Here is a 19,614-nt window from a genome sequence, read left to right on the forward strand (position 1 = left end):
TTGCAGTATATATACAGAATCACCTTGTTAAAATGGAGACTGATTCAGCCAGCCTGGGGAAACCTTGGCTTCTGCATTTTTAAGCTCAGAAGATGACACTTTAAGGGACAGTGAACTAGATGGGAAGCGTCTCCCTCCTCTGTGTGGAGACTCCCTGTCCTTGCCTTATGGCACCCACAGGTAGTAGCACCTGTCTGTTCCTTCTCTACGGCTCTGGGCAGTTCCCTTCTCAGCATCACAGTGAAATGGCTGCTGAGATTTCTCTCCTACGCAGGTGTGCCTCCCATGGGTAGCAGCTATGTATAGAAAGCTGTCCTTAGCACTGTGCCAGTAACATGTAAAACATCACTAAATGAAGGTGGCAGAATACATATGTCATTGTACCAGTTACGATTCCTGAGGCACACTGGGGCTACAGGTGTGTGCTTGCCACATTCAGCCTTATGTGGGCTCTGGAGATCCAAACGCAGGTCCGTTGGGAATTACTTTTTCCACTGAGCCATCTCTCTAGCGCCTCTGTCCCTGTTTCTGTTCTGTTGAATTTGGTCTACCTTTCTAGCAAGTAGTAAATCTTCCTGCTATAGCCCCTGTTCTGTGGACATTTCCTGAGAACACACAAATAAATAAAAATCTGTTTACCCTAGTCACGACACCAGCAAAAACACAGAAACAATTGCCACAGTGATTTAGTGGGCAGGTGAGTTTAATTGGGGTTACTTACAGGAGCAGGGGTTACTTGTAAGCAGCTAACCTACTAAAGAAAAAAATCTCTTCCAGCAATTAAATGGCTGACTATCTATAAGCCCTCAGGGAGGTGTAGGAGCCCTTCCCCTAGAAAAAGAGACAGTCAACAGGCCCAACCTTGTGTAAGCCTCCTGTCTCTTACTGATAACCACAGTTGCTAAGGATTCAAAGGCAATAACCAGGTCACCCTTGGAAAAAAAGTCATTAGTAGGATAATTGTTCTCTTACAACCCCAACACGAATTATCATTTAATTGATATTTTTGTTTGAAATATTTCACTCTATCCATGGCAAGATGCATGATGATGCTCACTAAGTGACCCGTTTTATAAAGCAGAGGCAGGTAATGGTTCAGCAGGTCAAGGCACTTGCCACCAAGACAGAACACCCAGCAATCTGTTTAATCCACAGAATCCATATAGTCAAAGGACAGAACCAACTCCTGAGACTGGCCTCTGTGCACCATGGTATACACACAACCATTCATAAATAGATAGATAATAGGTGATGATTGATTAATAGATAGATAAGTGATAAACAATAAATAAATGTGAGCGCACACAGTGCTTATAACAGGTGCTTACTGAATGCACACATCCTTCCCACATGGTTTCCTTCTATACATGGCCCAGGGTACAGCCCAACTAAAAGGTTGTTTGTCACCCAATACTTGCAGAGAATGATGAGGAGAAGGATGAGCTGCCATCCCTGGATAAACCCGGCTGGTACTCCCAAGGGAACGCTGCCCACCTTTATGAACTTCTGAAGAAAATGACCAGCAAGCCTGAACCCAAGGTAATTTTCTGATTGAGGCAGAGTCCTTGATGTCCACATGCAGATACAAATGGTGTGAGCAGAACCGTGGCTGCAAATGGTTAACAGAATTTAACAAATGGTTAAATTCTGCCTCTGAGCACCTGCTACGTCTCTCCATTTGCTGCTTTAACTAGATGCACTCTTGGTAGATACTTGGTCTTTATTTGTGATAGGGAGAAACAGGGATTCCAGAGAGGCCACAGGTCTAGGAAGCACACAATTCATACATGTGATGCCTGAAAAATGACATTCTGAAAACACCAAACAAAGAATATTTTATACATAAAACAAGAAGTGGCTGTAACACTGACCAGCTTTTCCTTAAAGAATTGCTTGGGTCTGTTCCCCTTGGTCACATTGTTGGTATTGGACATTGGTGTGTTTACAGCACAGTCCTTTCCTCTGCATGATGCATACAATAAGCCAAGTGAGCAGAAGAATCATTGGGTAGCTGGCCATGTTCATTGGTACCTACTTTCTTGGCTTCCTGAGAATCAAGACACAGGCCTTGGTTCTTAGCCCTTAATCTCACAGCCTCCTCTGTGAATGGAGAGGTGTGATCGGGATCAGTAGGGTTTTGCCTCAGAGTATCTAAGGTATACTTTCCGAATTGTACGTGCTGGAACACACGTTCATGAGTTCTGTTTCAGCAGATCCAGGGCAAGTCTACAGAGTATATAAACTCTTAAGCAGTGGTTATGATGCATGTTCTTAGTAACAAGCAACCCCTATAGTCAGTTGTCAGTTTTAGTTCTATAGGCAGATTTAATTATAAACATGAGAAAACACACGGGCTCACTTCCTTCATGAGAAATATCAAATAAGAGTTTTTTTCCTCATATTCTACTTTCCTGCCATCGTCAACAAACCTGTGAATCACATAGGACCGAGAATATGGGTGTGAAATTATTTGTGGAAGTTTAAGACACTTATACCATTTTGGAGTGGCTGCTGCCTGTGGGGGCCTTCCTTCTGTTTTCTGTGCAGTGGCCACACTCTGCCTCCACGCCTCATTCAGAACTCTGTCTGATCCCAGGTCGTTTACTTTGGTGACAGCATGCATTCAGACATTTTCCCAGCCTGTCACTATACTAACTGGGAGACAGTCCTGATTCTTGAGGAGCTTCGGGGGCAAGAAATGGAGACGCCTGAGGAAGCAGAGCCTGTGGAGAAAAGAGGAAAATATGAGGTAAGGAGCCTATCTGTTCTTTTTTTCCGGGGAAGGGGGGCTTGGCAGTGTTTGAAACCTGAAATCTCCTTATGCTACCTGACTTTAGAATCACCTGGGAATAGTGGCATATGCCTGTAGTCCCTCCATAGTAAATGGAACAAGAGAATCAGAATTTCAGGACAAGTTTTACATCAGCCTGGGCTTCATGGCATGTTGTCTCAAAAGCAAATTATTCTGGTCTGACTGGATACCTTCATGTTTCTGTAGTCTATGTCTGAATCACTATTATTTAGTGACCTCCACATGGGTAGATGCCTCTAGTCAACTAGTTGCATTGTCTGCTTCTAAGAACCTGGTGTGTGCCATCACCATTCCATCAGGATGGGAGAAGTATATAGGTTCCCCTCTAACTGGGGAGCTATTGGCAGTTAATGGCTGTGAGGGAAGGGGAGTCATGGTTTTCAATGATGTAGCCAATGATAAGTGGCCCATGATCCAGTAAATGAGTCCACACCCTTGTTCATGCAAACAGCCCTAAATAAACTCAGTGGGTCATTTTTTGGAAGGACATGAAAACAGGAGAGGGACTGGTGAGAAGAAGTAGTTCAGGGGAGCGGGACAAGAGGGTAAGGAGATGAATATGATCCGAATCCATAATGCGCATTGTGAAGTCTGTCATGCATCTCTCTGCTCAGGTTTAAGAGTAAATGAAGCAATCAGGTGTGCTTCACCAGTGTCTTCTGCCATAAACCTGAGACTCTGACTAATGAAATCCAGGTGCAACAACACAGAGCTCTGTCCTGCTGCTCTGAGCTGCCCCCGAACAGACATCACCTCCTGGGAGTGGAGGTCAGTGGAGGCCCGTTGCTGCCTCCCTGTGCAGGGGACAGAACTCAGACACCTTTAATCCCAGCAGAAGGGAAACAATCTTTAGAGAAAGCTAAGAGATCGGAGAGTCCCTTGTGGTGAAGAAAAATGCAGTTTTTCCAAATGTCAAGCATGTAATATAGAAAAAGAGTCTGTCTTTCAGTTCAAAAAGTTCAAAACTGCCTACAGAAGTGTTCAATTCTATGTTTCTAGTTACTTTATTCAGTCTAAATGAACTTTCATAAATAAAATTAGTTAAAACGAAACTATCAAGATTGTTTCCAAGCTGGTGGCCTGAACTGGACCCCTGTTACTGCTGTACAGTCTGTGCTGATTTATTTTGCTGTTTCAGTTTCTGCACTGTTTTACAGTAATTTCCAAGCTAAGTCCACCCCTATCTGAGCTCACTTTTGCCTCCCTTGATGCGTGACAGAAAGCATAAGGACTGGGGCCGTCTCACATGGAAGCTGACTAGCTTTTGCACCAAACTTCTGTTTCCATAATCTTGGCACATCACTGATTGTCCACTCCTCTGTGGTAGAGCTTGGTGACAGATGAGCAGAAACGGTACATGTTAGAGATTTGCAACACTACTAGAGTGACTGGGGAATAATTTTTTTTATAAATCAAAACCAAATGATCAGCCAATCAAACGTCATTCTTCAGAGTCAGAATTACTTGCAGCATCTCAGTGCCATGCAGCCAGCCTTCTGTTGAAGGGACAAAGAGAGAGCCCTCTCCCAAGGTTCCCTTTGATACTACACTTACTGTTCTAATTTATTTCTTCATTTTAACTAAAAAGAAATTGCATCCTTTTAAGAATATTTTGTTTTTAAATTTAGGTCCTGCCTTACAGTTTTACTGCTGTGAACAGACAACATGACCAAGGCAACTCTTACAAGGACAGCTTATAATTAGGGCTGGCTTGCAGGTTCAGAGGTTCAATCCAGTATCATCAAGGCAAGAGCATGGCAGCATCCAGACAGGCATGGTGCAGGAGGAGCTGAGAGTTCTACATTTTCATCTGAAGGCTATTACAAAATACTCACTTTCAGGCACTAGGGTGAGGGTCTTAAAGCCCACACCCACAATGACACATCTCCTCCAACAAGGCCACACCTTCTAATAGTGCCACTCCCTAGACCAAGCATATGCAAACTATCACATTCCACTCCTTGGCCCCCATAGATTGTCCAAAAATATGAGTCTATGGGGGCCATACCTAAACATAGCATAATAAAAAATACATTTAGTCCAACTTCAGAAGTCTCCATAGTCTATAGCAGTCTCAACAATGTTAAAAGTCCAAAGTTCAAAGTCTCTTCTGAAATTCATCCAATCCCTTAACTGTAATCCCCAAAGCAAAACAGGAAAACAGCTGGGCAAACTCCAAACTCTGCATCTCCATGGCTGATGTCAAAGCCTTCCTTTTTCATTTTTGTTGACAGCAACAAACTTCTTTCTCCTGGGCTGGTTCCACTCCCGGTTAGCAGCTTTCCTGGGCAGACAGCCCATGGCTCTGGCATCTCATCTCGAACGTCTTGGAGTCTCCAAGACAACTACAATATTGTAGCTTCTTTTTTTCAATGTCTGAGACCCACACATGATTTTCTGGGCTCCACCAAAGGGTTAACATCACTTCTCCAGCTCTGCTCTTTGCAGCACTCAAAGTTCAGGTTGATCCACTCCACTGCCTCTTCTGTTCTTGGTGATCATCCCATGATACTGGCATCTTCAACACACTGGGGTCTTCCAATGCAACTAGGCTTCACCAGTAGCCTCTCATAAGCTCTCTTCATGGTGCTAAGCCTCATGACTCCTTCAGTCCTGGACCATCAACTGCAAGTGAGACTGCACCTTCACCAGTGGCCTTCCATGGCCTCTCACAGTGCCAAGCCTTAGCTGCACTTCACAACCCGTTCGTGCATTCAAAACCAGTACCACCTTTTATACATTACCAGGTAGAGCTGCTGCAGGAGGTACAACCTTGGCTATCTCTGAAACACAGCTTCTTTGTGCTTTCAGAAAACATTTCCCAGAAGATTTTACCTCAGTAATGCTGGTCTCTTCTTTTTTTTTTTCTTTTTCTTTTTAAGATTTATTTACTTTATATATGTGTGTACACTGTAGCTGTCTTCAGATACACCAGAAGAGGGCATCAGCTTCCATTACAGATGGTTGTGAGCCACCATGTGGTTGCTAGGAATTGAACTCGGGACCTTTGGAAGAACAGTCAATGTTCATAACCACTAAGCCATCTCTCCAGCCTGCTGGTTTCTTAATCACTGCTAATTTCTTAGCTCCAGCTAACTGGCATCAATTGTCCCAGGAGTTTCTTCTTTTCTGGACTCTAAAGCCAGAGTCACAAAGCTGAAGCTGTCAAATTCTGCTGCTTGCAGGAGTTGGAACATGCCCCTTTATTCTGTCACATTATCACTAGCTTTCTCTTTTTCAAACTCCTTCACTGACTAAGCTAGGCTGTCCTGGATCTTGCTCTGTAGATTGACCTTGAACTCAGAGATCTGCATGTTTGTCTCCTGGGATTAAAGGTGTGTACTACCAAGTCTGGATCTGAATTTAGCTAGTTGGGATCTTGCCCCAAAGACACTGTTCCCTTATTTCAGTTTAATATCCTTGAACACAGGATTCAGCTCCATTTCACTTCCTCGTGCCCCATTAAAATTAGAACCATATATTTTATATTTTACCTTTCTCAGCTTGCTATGCTTGTTTAAAATGCTCTTCATGAGACTTAACCAGAGAACAGTCTATGTTGGGTGTTTCTGAGACTTCTCTTGTCAATGCAATTAATCTGAGTCTCTTCCTCTTAGGCTCAGGCAGATTCTTCAGACAAGGGCAAAAAGTAGCCACATTTCTTCACCAAAATACCACCAAAAAAAAAAAAAAAAACAAAACAAAAAAAAAAAAAAAAAACTCTAGGCCACATACTGAATTCTTCACTGAAACCTCTTGGCTCTTGGGCCAAGTCTGCACAATTCAAATCACTCTCAACAATGTCTTCCATATTTCTACTAGGATAGCCTATTAAGCCCCATTTAAAGCATTCCACTGCTTTTCAAATTTAAAGTCTCATATTCTTCCAAACAAAATTAAGGTCAGGCTTATCACAGACATACCTGGTAACAACTTCTGTCTTAGTTAGGGTTTTCCTGCTGTGAGCAGACACCATGACCAAGGCAACTCTTGTAAGGACAGCATTTAATTGGGGCTGACTTACAGATTCAGAAGTTCAGTCCATCAAGGCAAGAAGAGCATAGCCGCTTCTAGGCAGGCATGGTGCAGGAGGAGCTGAGAGTTCTATATCTTCATCTGAAGGCTGCTAGCAGAATACTCTTTTCCAGGCAGCTAGGGTGAGGGTCGTAAACCCATGCCCATAGTGACACACCTACAACACAGACACACCTAATAGTGCCACTCCCTGGGCCAAGCATATACAAACCATTACAGGTCCAAAAGTAACTTGCTTTTAATGGAGAGCATTTTTATCAAATAAGAAACCCTTTATTTATGGAAGGCCTATCCATTAAATCCACATGCAAATGTAATATATTTGAAGAAAGATTAAAGAAGATTTTAGAGCTTTCGAATTCTGAATTTTCAAATTATGGATGATTAAGTAAAGTATATTCAAATATTCCCAAACTAAAAAATTCTAAAATCCATGTAATCCTTCTGGCCACAAGGATGTCTGAACAAGATATTCACTCAGTCTGTAACAATTGTTGTGAATAAAGAACAGGGCTCAGTCAAGGCCCCTGTATCACATTCCAAACCAACAGAGCATTCCAGTTAGGAATAAAAGAAGGAGAAAAATATGATGGTCTTCTTCCTCATCCTTCACATAAAAATGAATTCTGAAGGGGGGATTATAGACCTGGAAATAAAGCCATACCTGTAACCATGGTGATTTGAATGCAAATGGCCCCCATAGGCTCATAGCTGAATCCCTGGTCTCCAGCTGCTGGAACGGTTTAGGAGGGATTAGGAATGTGGCCTTGTTGGAAGGCTTTGAGGTTTCAAGAGTCAAAGCCACTCCCAGTAAGCTCTCTGCATCTTAGTTACAGACAAGAACGTAAGCTCTTAGCTGGTGCTGCAGCTCCATGCCTGCCTGCCTGCCTGCTGCCACACTCCCCACCGTGTTGATCCTGGACTCTAACCCTAACTATGAGCCCTTAACACACTTTTCTGTGAGTTAGCATAGTCAAGGTGTCTCTTCACAGCAGTAGAAAAGTAGCTGAGACAGTGACTTCATGGTAAGGAACGATTTCCTTGAAGGACAGTAACAAGTAGCAACACAGCTAGGCAGATGGCTCAGTCAGTAAAGTGCTTGCCTTGAAATCATAAAGACCAGAGTTCAATCCTAAGAACACATGTTTTCTTAACATTCCCTGGTGGCACATGTTTGTAATGGCTGCAGGAGACAGGAGTTGGTGAAAGGGCTTGCTGGCCAGTCATTCTGACCAAATCAGTGAGCACCAAGTTCAGTGAGAGAACCTGCCTCAAAAACATAAGGCTGAGAGAGAACACTCAACATCTACCTCTGCCCTGTGTATGCACATGTATGCACACCCATGCACACACACACAGAAATAAATAAATACCTGGAATATACCTACCCCTTGGAAAATCCATAATGAAGAGTTTGTGGCTAGACCTAGAAATGGACATATTTATTTTTCAGTTCTCTCAATGAAGACCTAGAAAATATTCGTAGAAAAACAACAACAACAACAACAACAACCACCAGTAACCCAGGTATTGTGGTGCATCAATTAGTTCGAGGCCAGCCTGGTCTACATAGCAAGTTCCAGGCCAGCCAAGGATTCACAAGGAGACCCTGTCTGTCAACATCCAGCATGTTGATGGATTCCCAAGTGAGAATTAATCAGGACACAGGGGATGCAGCACAAAAGCTTGCTGCTGCATAGTTTATTCCAGGATCTTTTACACAGAAAGCAGAATAAAGATCTCCCACAGCTTCTAGTTCTCACCAGCTGCTGTTTCCCTAGCAATAGCTTATCTTGGTTCAGGGTGACCCAAGCCTCCTTGCAGACTGAGAAATCTGTCAGTGGTCCAACTCTTAAATGTGTTACTTCTTATAATTAAAAACAAAGTTACTTTCTCATGAGAAAAGGATCGTGAAGGCCACTTCCTCAGACTTGCAGCCTGAGAGTCCCAAAGATCCTATGTTGCCTCCCATCTAGCGAGCTAGGATCAGCCACCTCATGCCATTTCACTATACCTGTCAATGAATTAAATAACAAATAAACAAACAAACAAATAAATAAAATAGAAACTCGTCATTTTAAACTTTTATTGATGTATTGGCTTCACGTTTCAGATACACTGAAAGCATACTCTTCTAAAAGTCAAATGCTAACAGAAAATTCCAATGAAGTAGGTTTTTAATTATCCTACAATATAATACTAATAACGATGATAGGTAAATTAGAATTATTTTAATCATAGAGAATATATAGTTTTTAAATTATGACAACAACTGACTGCACTCATAATAAGGAAATGTTATTTTATTTGCCAACAGATTTCCAAACCCTGCCCATTGGTCCCTATAGTTCTTCCTCCTCCTGTTCATGTAGTGAGTGGAAAACACTTGCAGGGGCACTTCACTACAGATGCTGTTCTAATCTCAGTTGTTCCTTCTTCCTCTTTCAGGCGCCAAAGGTAAAGCCTCTAAATTCCTTATCTAATAAATGGGGCTCGTACTTTATTGACTCAGTCTCCAGACGGGGAAGTGCAGAAGACTCCTTGGTTTATACTTGGTCTTCTAAGAGAATCAGCACCTACAGTACGATTGCAATTCCGAGCATTGAATCCATTGCAGGTAAGGGGGAAATGCCTGTGACGCCTCTCCCTGTCCACGATTGTAACCATTAGAGCTGTTGTTTTCAAAAGTCTTCTCAAAACATTGAGGTGGTTTTTTTTTGTTTTTTTTTTTTTTTTTGAGGTTATGATTTAATTATATCATTCCTCGATTCCTTTTCAACACCTCTCATATACCCCTCCTTGTTCTCATTCAAATTCATGGCCTCTTCACTGATTGTTGTGTGTGTGTGTGTGTGTGTGTGTGTGTGTGTGTGTGTGTTCCTAAATATATCCTGCTCAGTCTATAAAACGAGTTACCCTTTAAAGGAAAGAGCTTCTAGATATAGCAGCCTGGTCAGGATCCCCCACTTTCCACCCCCTCCACCCTCAGACACACACCTTTCTGGAGTCAACTACAAAGGCTGGACATTTTTAATTTTTATTTATTTATTTTGTTTGTTTGTTTTGTTGTTTTTTGAGACAGGGTTTCTTTGTGTAGCCCTGGCTGTCCTAGAACTCAGTGTAGAGTGAAAAATTATAAAGGCCATTTTATGAAATATGTGTAAATTTTTCGCCTTAGACCTTGGGCAGAAAAGCACCTGCCAGCAGGTTTGGGCCCATCTAATTAGTTACAGAGGAGGGGGAGTTACAAGACAAAGGCCTGTTAAGAACATCCCAGAAACTGACTGGCCAAGGGAGGAACTACACCCTGCCCCCATGGTACGGCCTACTAGTGTTCAAAAAAAAAAAAAAAAAAGTAAAACACCCAATCCTGTGCACCCACTCGAAAGTTCGCTTTTTCCCCACCCCGCCCTTATATAATCCCTAGACCCCTGAGCCACGAGATCAGTCCCTCTATCCCCTATGTGAGATATGGGGATATGGGCTGGCCCACAGCTCTGATTTAATAAACCACCTCATGTGTTTTACAGCAAGACGGTCTCTCATGTATCCTTTGGGTGCGTGCTATCCTGTGACTTAAGTGGACCTCCTTTCTGGGGAGTCCCGGACCTTTCATCTGTAGACCAGACTGGCCTCAAACTCAGAAATCCACCTGCGTCTGCCTCCCAAGTGCTGGGATTAAAGGCGTGCGCCACCACTGCCTGGCTTTAAAATTTGTTTGAAGAAATAGGATACAGGTTGGGAGAAGTACCAGGACAAGATGCTTAGGAAGCCTAGAATGACGAACCTGGCTTTGGGGCTCCTTTCCCCACAGAGGCTGAGTGAACATTTCAGTAAGTTCATGTAACTTCTAAAATGGGAACTAGAAGAACGAATGTGCCTAGTGAGCTCCTTCTGGTCTGTGCTGTAAGGGTGAGTTATGGCAGAGTCCACATTTTCACGGGGGCTGAAACTCAGCTTCAGACATCTGAATAGAGAAATTATTAGTTCCCCCAACAGCTGCTAAAGCCTGCATATACTTGGTGTGAATGAATGTCCATTTTCTTTTGAGAAATATACTATTCTGGGACACAAATACTTCCTGAAAGCAATTCATATAATGTACAACCCAAAATAAAAAATTCCCAGGAATATGAGGCTAGGAAACCACAAAAATAACAACAAAACAGCCAACTACATAAAACAGAGGAATGGGATGTTTTCTAGAGATATAAAAACTAAGGATGGAAGTGTTTAATTAAATCTTTCAAAATCAAAATTGAGGTAGTAATGAGATGACTAGACACAGTAGAAAGTGAATTGCTGTACTGGGAAAGAGCTCAAAGGAGACTGGCAGTGCAGCCCCCGTGTCATAGAGAGCCTGCCTGGCATGTCCAAGGCCCTGGGTTCAATCCCCAGCACTGTGGGAGGGAGCCAGGCAGGGAGGAAGGTGGGGGTACAGAATGAAGCTCCACCAGGAAAAACCACAGGAGACTCAGAAAGCATAAAAGGATGAAGATGTTTGTAGTTGGATCCAAGAGCAGCTGTAGTCATGTGGGGAAAAGTAGATGTTTTGGGAAACCTTTGTTATTAACATGAGAATGACTTAAAGATAAGTTTCCAGTTCTCTGGAACATGCATAGTAACTTAAAGTCTGAGATACTCACAGGGCTGCCCTCCTACTTCGGATGGAAACAATCTGTCCTTGTTTATTTGAGAAGCCCACCCTGCTATATAGAGGTGTATGCTTTTGGTGTGGAGTCTTAGGGTCCAGATCTCTTCTGAATTTGGCAAAGGACTTGAGGAGAAAAGAGCAGAATCCAGTTCTCTGCCTTTCCTTTGCACTGGGCTCCAAGCTAATCTTTTTTTTCTTTTTTTTTTTTTCTTTTTTTTTTTTTTTTTTTCTTTTTTTTTTTTGGTGTTTTGAGACAGGGTTTTTCTTTGTAGCCCTGGCTGCCCTGGAAGATTGCCTAAAGTCTCTGGGTTTTCTGCTACCAGAAGCTAGCCTTTAGCCTGAAAACACACACACACACACACACACAGGAAAATCTGCGGCAGAAAGTGGCTTCTCCCTTCCTTCATTGATCTCCCTGAGCGTTTATCTGTGTCTGGTGTTTATCTGTGTCTGTCCACTCTAGTTCTTTCCCCTCTAAGTCAGAACCCTGGATATGTGCTTGAGCTTCACATTCCTAAGTTGGAGCCGATGGTATTAGAGCGCATTTTCTCCCTTACAGAATGGATACGAGGGAGAAAAGCAAGGTACTTACCTGAATTATCAGTAGAATGATGGTGGTGGCCCTAAGTTAGGTTTGATCTAAAAGAACCTTGTGTCACTATACAAACTCAGTGTGTCAGTATGTCCTTCTGAAATGGTATTTTGTTCTCGGGTGTTCCTTTTTGTTGTTGTTCAATGCTTACACATAAAATTAAAGACAACCTTAAAATAATCTCTTACCAAAAAAAGAAACAAACAAACAAAAAAACAACTATCAACAAAACCAATTTTTTTCAAAATAATTAAGAATTGTATTGGGGTGGTATAATGATAGAAGCCACTGGATTATTCTAAGATACCCAGATGCATATAGAAATTATCAAGTGTGGTTGTGAATAGTAAGAAAGTCAAAGGACAATGAGTCCCCATTCTAACAGACTTCTAAAATCAATGAGCCCTCAGCTGTCACATCCATGCACCTCTCTTTTTCTTCATTTTGTAAATATGTGTTTAATGTTATTTGTTTGTGTCTGTCACATGCATGCAGGCACCTGTGACAGCCATCTAATGTAGATGCTCGAACTGTGTCCTCTGGAAGAACAGCGAATGCTCATAAACATGGAGGTGTCTCCTGCCTTTCATTCTCATATTCTCAAAGCTCTCTCCCTGCACCCTAGGAGAGAACTTGACAAGGCCAGCCTCTCTCAAAGCAGCTAATAAGCAAGTCAACCAAATCTGAAACAAGCCCTGTGGTTGCTGGGAAAATGGGAGAGAGTATTAGTTCTGATGCCGGAGACACCTTCTCAAAATGTAACACAATAATCACTCTGCGTGTGTGTGTGTGTGTGTGTGTGTGTGTGTGTGTGTGTGTGTGTGTGTGTAGAGGCCAGAAAGGGTCAGATTCCATGGACCTGGAGGCATGGGAGTTTGTGAGCTATCTAGTATTGCTGCTTGGATTCAAACTCTGGTTAATGAAAACAGCCAGTGTTCTTAACCACTGAGCCATCTCTCCAGCTCCCTGTTTTCTTGTCTTTTCTTTGTCTTTCCTTTTTTTAAATTTATTTTTATTACTTTAAATTATGTGTGTCTGTATATATCTGTGTCTCCTGTTGGTATGTACGCATGAATGCATATGTTCACAGAGGTATCCGATCCCCTTGCAGTTAAGAGCACTTGTGAGCCACTCGATGTGGGTTCTGGGGACTGAACTTGGGTCCTCTGTAAGAGCAGTACATTTCTGTTAACCACTGAGCGGTCTCTCTAACCACCCCTACTTTTTAAGGTGATGGGGAGGGGGTGCCCTTGGATGCCAGAAGAGGTCAGCATATTCCTGAATCTGGAATCATAGGTGGTTATAAACCACTTGATGTGGCTGCTGGGAACCTGTCAGGGTCCAGCCTCGACACAGGATCGGAGTTCTCAACTGGAAGCAGGGATACCTGGAAGGCGCATAATAAATATACACAGACTACTTTTTTGGGTACAAGCTGACAGGCAATGTTTCAAGGCTTAAAGTTCCTCTCTCTTACTCTCTGCTTTCTTTCTCTCTCACTCACTCACTTGCAGCTTGAGGCCATACACACTCTGCATTCTCCTGTGCGCTTTTCTTTCCTTCCTTCCTTCTTTCCTTCCTTCCTTCCTTCCCTTCCTTCCCCTTCTCCTTCTCCTTCTCCTTCTCCTTCTCCTTCTCCTTCTCCTTCTCCTTCTCCTTCTCCTTCTTCTTCTTCTTCTTCTTCTTCTTCTTCTTCTTCTTCTTCTTCTTCCTCTCCTCCCTCCCTCCCTCTCTCTCTCTCTCTCTCTCTCTCTTTCTTTTTTTCCAAGACAGGGTTTCTCTGTATAGCCCTGGCTGTCCTGGAACTCACTTTGTAGACCAGGCTGGCCTCGAACTCAGAAATCCGCCTGCCTCTGCCTCCCAAGTGCTGGGATTAAAGGCGTGTGCCACCACTGCCTGGTGCGCTTTTCTTTTCTTGAACTCCCACACTCCTACACACCTCTGTACGTTCCACTTTCACTCACACACACACTCTTGACACACATCTCACACACACCACATGCACTCTCCTTTCACTTACACATAAACTCTCCATACACACCTCACATTCTCTCTTCACATGCTCTTCTCATGCTCTCTCACCTTTTTCTTGCCCCCGTCTTTTATTGATACTCCAAAAGCAGGTAAACAAAAGACATTGGGTTTGTTTTGTTTTGTTTTGTTTTGTTTCGAGACAGGGTTTCTCTGTGTAGTCCTGGCTGTAACAAAAGACATTGTATTATCATTGCCAAATCAAATTCAAAAGAATAACCATATCATACAAAAAATTAAGAATTACAATTGTTCTCCAAAGTTTCAAGCTTCCCTATTCCCAGGCCTGTAGCCAAAATAATAATAATTGCACGCTTACCATTATTTAAACTTTAACTTTTAACTTATAATACTTCTGAGCTCAGAGCTCCGAGGTCAGATGCTTGCATTTTCCTGTGAAGCTCTAATGATAAATGACAGGGGAAAAGCTGCCAGACAGTGGCCAGAAAGAATCAAATTAACCCTTAACTCAATAGTTCCACTAGCTTTCTGCTTCTATTCATTGCACACAATGACTCTCCTAAGAGTCCCAGGGTTTTGACTTAGTTTTACTAGTATAAGATTTTATGTATTCTATACTTCCTTATCTAGGAACCACTCTTAAATGTTATGCAGAACTTATTTAATAACTTAAATAGTTTTTTCCTTTCTCGGGGTCATAGTGTTGAATTTATTTCATCTTCTAATAATTTCCTTAAACTTTCTTTGCAAGTCAAGCATTAATCTGGAACTACCATTGTGCAGTTATTGCATTGTTTCCAAGATGAGAACACACAGCAGGCACATTTTGTCCATTAGGACTGTGCTGTGCTGTGCCCCATGCCTCAATTTTTAATTGTTTAAGAATCATTACATCAAGGAACATCTAGTTTCACAGAAGTCACCAGAGTAGGAGGAGAAAGAAGAAAGAAAGTCAAACAGAATAGAATAATTATGCACACCAAGGCCAACTGAAAAACAGTCACACACAAATGAAATCTGTACAGCCGTTGTCCAGGACTAAGGTCAGGAGAAATGAGAACAACTGTGTTTACAAAGAGCTGCCATGGGCTTCTGAGATGTCTCCATCCCAGCCTACTGCAGGCAGTCCCGGTCATGGTAAGCTGTCCCCAGCAGGAACCAAGAGCCTCAGGAAGAACAGGAAGTGATTTTAACTGTGGAGCCAACTTACCAGCTCCTCATATTTCTTTTTTTGTTTGTTTGTTTTTTTGGGTTTTTTGTGGGTTGTTTTTTTTTTTATTGGTTTTTGGTTTTTGGTTTTTGGTTTTTGGTTTTTTTGGTTTTTCGAGACAGGGTTTCTCTGTATAGCCATGGCTGTCCTGGAACTCACTCTGTAGACCAGGCTGGCCTTGAACTCAGAAATCCGCCTGCCTCTGCCTCCCAAGTGCTGGGATTAAAGGCGTGCGCCACCACTGCCTGGCGCTCCTCATATTTCTTAATGAGAAATTGTTGCTGTTACAAGTAAGCAGCATTGCTGTTGCATGTTTCATAGTTATGTCATCATAATTAAAACCCAGCGGCCAGGATATATGATGTTTACTAATGCTGACTGAGTTCCTCTTCACAGTAAACCTAGCTTTCTCTGACATCAGGAAAGCAATGTTCCTTCTTTCAACTCAGCAGTAGTTTTTTGTGATAAAGATTAACTGCTTGAGCCCCTAAGCTTCTCAGTGGCTCCTAATATAACATATAATTTGAGGCAGAGTTCTGGGTACTTTGTGGAGTATGTCTAAATGTGACTTGGCATACATACTACTGCAAATTGTATACACTTACTCTACACTCTGTGCCCTTGGTGCCAACCTACTTAAAGTACAAGTATCAAAATCATGAAACTCTGAAAAATAAAAACACTGAATTATTCTTTTGTTTTGTTTTTAATATTATAATTACATCATTTCCTCCTTTCCTCCCTCTACACCCTCCCAAATGTTCCTCTTTGCTCTTTTCAAATTCATGACCTCTGTTTTCATTCATTGCTGTTACATGCATATATGTACATATATCCATAAATACGTAAATACAAACCATTCAGTCTGTATAATGCTACGTGTTATATACATGCTTTCAAGGCTGTCCATTTGGTCCTGGATAACCAATGATGGATAACTCTAGATAACCCTGGGGAAGACTGTCTCTCCCACTCCCAGCATGCTCTAGTTATCTGTAGTTCTTTGTGTGTTGTGGAAGCTTCATGGTCATTTCTTCATCAGCTTTAATGTGACTGTTATTGTTGTCCTTGCTCAGCTTATCAAACTCTGAATTTTAATCTATTTGTATTTATGAAAGGAGTTTGGAGGCTTATAAAACAAATCACTTTTTTCCTTCCCTCCCTCACAGAGTTACCCCTCGACTACAAATTTACAAGATTCTCTACCAACAGTTCAAAAACGGCTGGTTACTATCCCTTGGTCCATTATACCTTGGGCTCTCAAGACACAGACAGCAAAATAATCTCTACTGAAAAATGAACCAACCATATGCACAGTAGATATACTGTTTAAAAAATGTTAATTTTCCACAACAATGCAAATGTTTTATATGAACAAATTTTTAATGAAAATTGACCAAATGGATACTTGTCAGTCTGTCTTTTTAAAATATTAGTAATTTTATATAAATCATTTTAATGTTTAACGATTCTTGTTATATTAATATTTTTAGTACCCTAGACTAAAAGAGAACATGACTGATATTTTCTATACTGGTAGTTTTGAGGATTCTCCCAAAATGATAACAAACACATGCAAGTGTGCATTCATACCTGGTCCAGCAGTTTCCAAATCCTGGTCCACAGACTAATAGCAGAGCAACATAGAATTTGAAAATGCAAATCTGAATGCTTCATTCCAAACCCACTGAGTCAGAAACTTTGGGAGTGGGGCCAGCAGTGGCTTTTAAGCAAGCTTCCAATAAATCTGATGCTTTATTATGATTTGAGACCTAGTAAATAAACCCAGTGTTGAGTATTCATGCTTTTAACTGAAAGTGTAACCTGAATTGATAACACCAGAGTCTAGTGAAAACAGGTTATTATTCTAAGCCATTAGGCTTTTTGATATTTTCTTTTCCCCAAAAAATACATAAGGAGAAATGATTTAAGATAATATTACCTCATTCCTTAGTAGTAATTTCTCACATTAGGAAGAAGTTAAATTTATGCCTATTAAACTTAAGGTCCAGCTTTGTCCTTGGGAAGGGAGCTGAAAGAAGCACTCTACAGTTGTATAGCTACACTTCAGGTCAGGATATGCTGTGTTCTGTGTGGTTTTGATTAGTTAACGTGCATCAGATCATGTTTACACAAGATGTTTAGATTCAGTTGATATTTGTAAGCTCCTGGTTCCTCTTTTGTCTGCTAACTTTACTGTCCATAATGGACAGGATTAGAAAACGTTATCATTTTTTCTTGGAATTTAGCATATTAACATATGCACTGAAAAACTATTTTTCTAAAATTTCCAAATATTCTGATAAATCCCACTGTACTATGAGTATGTGTTTCTCAGGGTAATTAAAACGGATACAGAACCTATTTCTTTATTATTAGTATCTTTGATGTTGATCAGTAAGAATACATATACAGAGATATATTTGATATCCAAAATGTCATGAGAGTGTCAAAAATGAACACATGCAATCAATCTTAGGCCCAAATAAAAAATGCTATCTATTGTATGCTTTAAGTAGAGATTTCAGTTTGCTCTAAAATAAAGCTATTTTTCTCTATAGATGTTTCTTGTGTTATTGAATAAGAATACTTTTTCATTTGTACTTGTCTGTGTGTTTGCGTGTGCCTGTGCCTGTGTGTGCCGCTGTGTTCCTGTGAGTACGTATATGTGCCTGTGTATGAGTAACTCTGTGTGTGTGTGTGTGTGTGTGTGTTTTCCTTTACCATGTATGTCCCAGTGATTAAGCTTAGGTCAGTCACACTTGCGGCAAGTGCCTTTACCCACAGAGCCATCTTGAGATCCAAGGATGCATGTTTCAATGCTTATAAATGGTTGTTGGTATAAGAATTGAGAAACCCAAAATTTAAAAGTTAATTATACTTCTTTTGCCCACTAAAGAGCAGGGGAAAACATAACTTCAAGTGAAAAGTCCTTTTTCAGTTCCCATCTAAAGACTGTGAGCCAAGATGCTGCCTCATCCAACCTCATCTTTTCCATCTTACAGAGAGAGCTGGAGTCTAGAGTGCCCTGCCTCTTGTCTCACGCTGGCTTGTCACTGCTGCCTCTAATGAGTGCTTCTGTGTTAAGCTGTGTTTAAATTCTATCTCATGCCGGGCGGTGGTGGCACACGCCTTTAATCCCAGCACTTGGGAGGCAGAGGAAGGCGGATTTCTGAGTTCAAGGCCAGCCTGGTCTACAGAGTGAGCTCCAGGACAGCCAGGGCTACACAGAGAAACCCTGTCTCAAAAAACCAAAAAAAAAAAAAAAAAAAAAAAAAAAAAAAAAAAAAAAAAAAAAAAAAAAAAAAAAATTATCTCACGGTTCATAAAAATTGTCAGTGTTTCTAACTAGGTAGGAGAGGTGAATGTAGGGCTGGCAAGATGGCTTTGTGGATAAAAGTGCTTGCTGCACAAGTCTGACCTCCTGAGGTTAACCACTGAAACCCAGGTCAAGGTGGAAAGAACAGACTGATGCCACAGACTTCTCTCACCTTTACACACAAGCTGTGGCACATTTGTATACAAATACAATCAGTAAAAAATATTAAATGGTAAAAGTTTTTAAAGATTCAGTAGCATCATAAAAACTAAAGAGATGGAACTGGAAAGGCTCATCATTTAATAGTTCCTGCTACTCTTGCAGAAGACCTGGGCAGTTCACAACCCCTATAACTCCAGTTCCAAGGGATCTGAAGCCCTCTTCTGGCCTCCACGTCTCTATAGTGACCAGGCATCCTTACATAAAGATGAATAAGGCTTTTCTGATTAAAAAGAACATTAATGAAAAGCTGTTTATTCTTTTTAGTATATCATTTTTATCTATGTGTGTACCTGACTATATATACACATGCATGCAACTGCCCATCCAGGCCAGAAGATAGGCCTCTGAAGCTGGATTATAAATGATTATGAGCCACTAGATATGGGTGCCAGGAACCAAACTAGAGTCCTCTGTGAAAGCAATGAATGCTTCTAACTACTGAGCTCTCTCTCCAGCTCATGTTTCTTCTTTCATAGTTATATGCACTAAAAAACCATGGAACTTTCTGACACAACCACTAGTGGGGGCCGGGGGCTGATAACCTAAGACCTGAACCAGTGTTTATCACTTATAATACTGTTGGTGGTGGAAAAATACCTTGTGAGCCATCATTTCCAGTTATGCTAACCGTATCGCCCATGGTCTAAGTCTTTTTCCTAAGGGGCTTAAAATAGCCTCCTGAAACAAACATTGTAGAATCTGTGAGTGCTACTTTATTTCCCTGCAACAGTGCTTTGAAACGAGTACTCAGTTGTGCATACCTGTAATACTGGCACTT

General features: G+C 41.4%; 1 protein-coding gene across 5 annotated transcripts in view; it reads left to right on the forward strand.

Moving 5' to 3' along the window:
* The window catches only part of Nt5dc1 (5'-nucleotidase domain containing 1), a 122,136-nt gene extending 104,283 nt beyond the window's left edge, over positions 1–17,853 (forward strand). For all 5 annotated transcript variants that reach the window (XM_076916529.1, XM_034524587.2, XM_076916530.1 and 2 more), the window contains 4 exons: positions 1,421–1,539; positions 2,597–2,749; positions 9,296–9,464; positions 16,465–17,853. In XM_076916529.1, the coding sequence (XP_076772644.1) occupies positions 1,421–1,539; positions 2,597–2,749; positions 9,296–9,464; positions 16,465–16,595 (572 nt within the window). In that variant the 3' untranslated portion in view covers positions 16,596–17,853. The remainder of the gene's footprint in view (positions 1–1,420; positions 1,540–2,596; positions 2,750–9,295; positions 9,465–16,464) is intronic.
* Positions 17,854–19,614: the final 1,761 nt, after the last annotated feature.

The sequence above is a fragment of the Arvicanthis niloticus genome, chromosome 20 (genome assembly GCF_011762505.2).
Source record: "Arvicanthis niloticus isolate mArvNil1 chromosome 20, mArvNil1.pat.X, whole genome shotgun sequence".
Classification (NCBI taxonomy): domain Eukaryota; kingdom Metazoa; phylum Chordata; class Mammalia; order Rodentia; family Muridae; genus Arvicanthis; species Arvicanthis niloticus.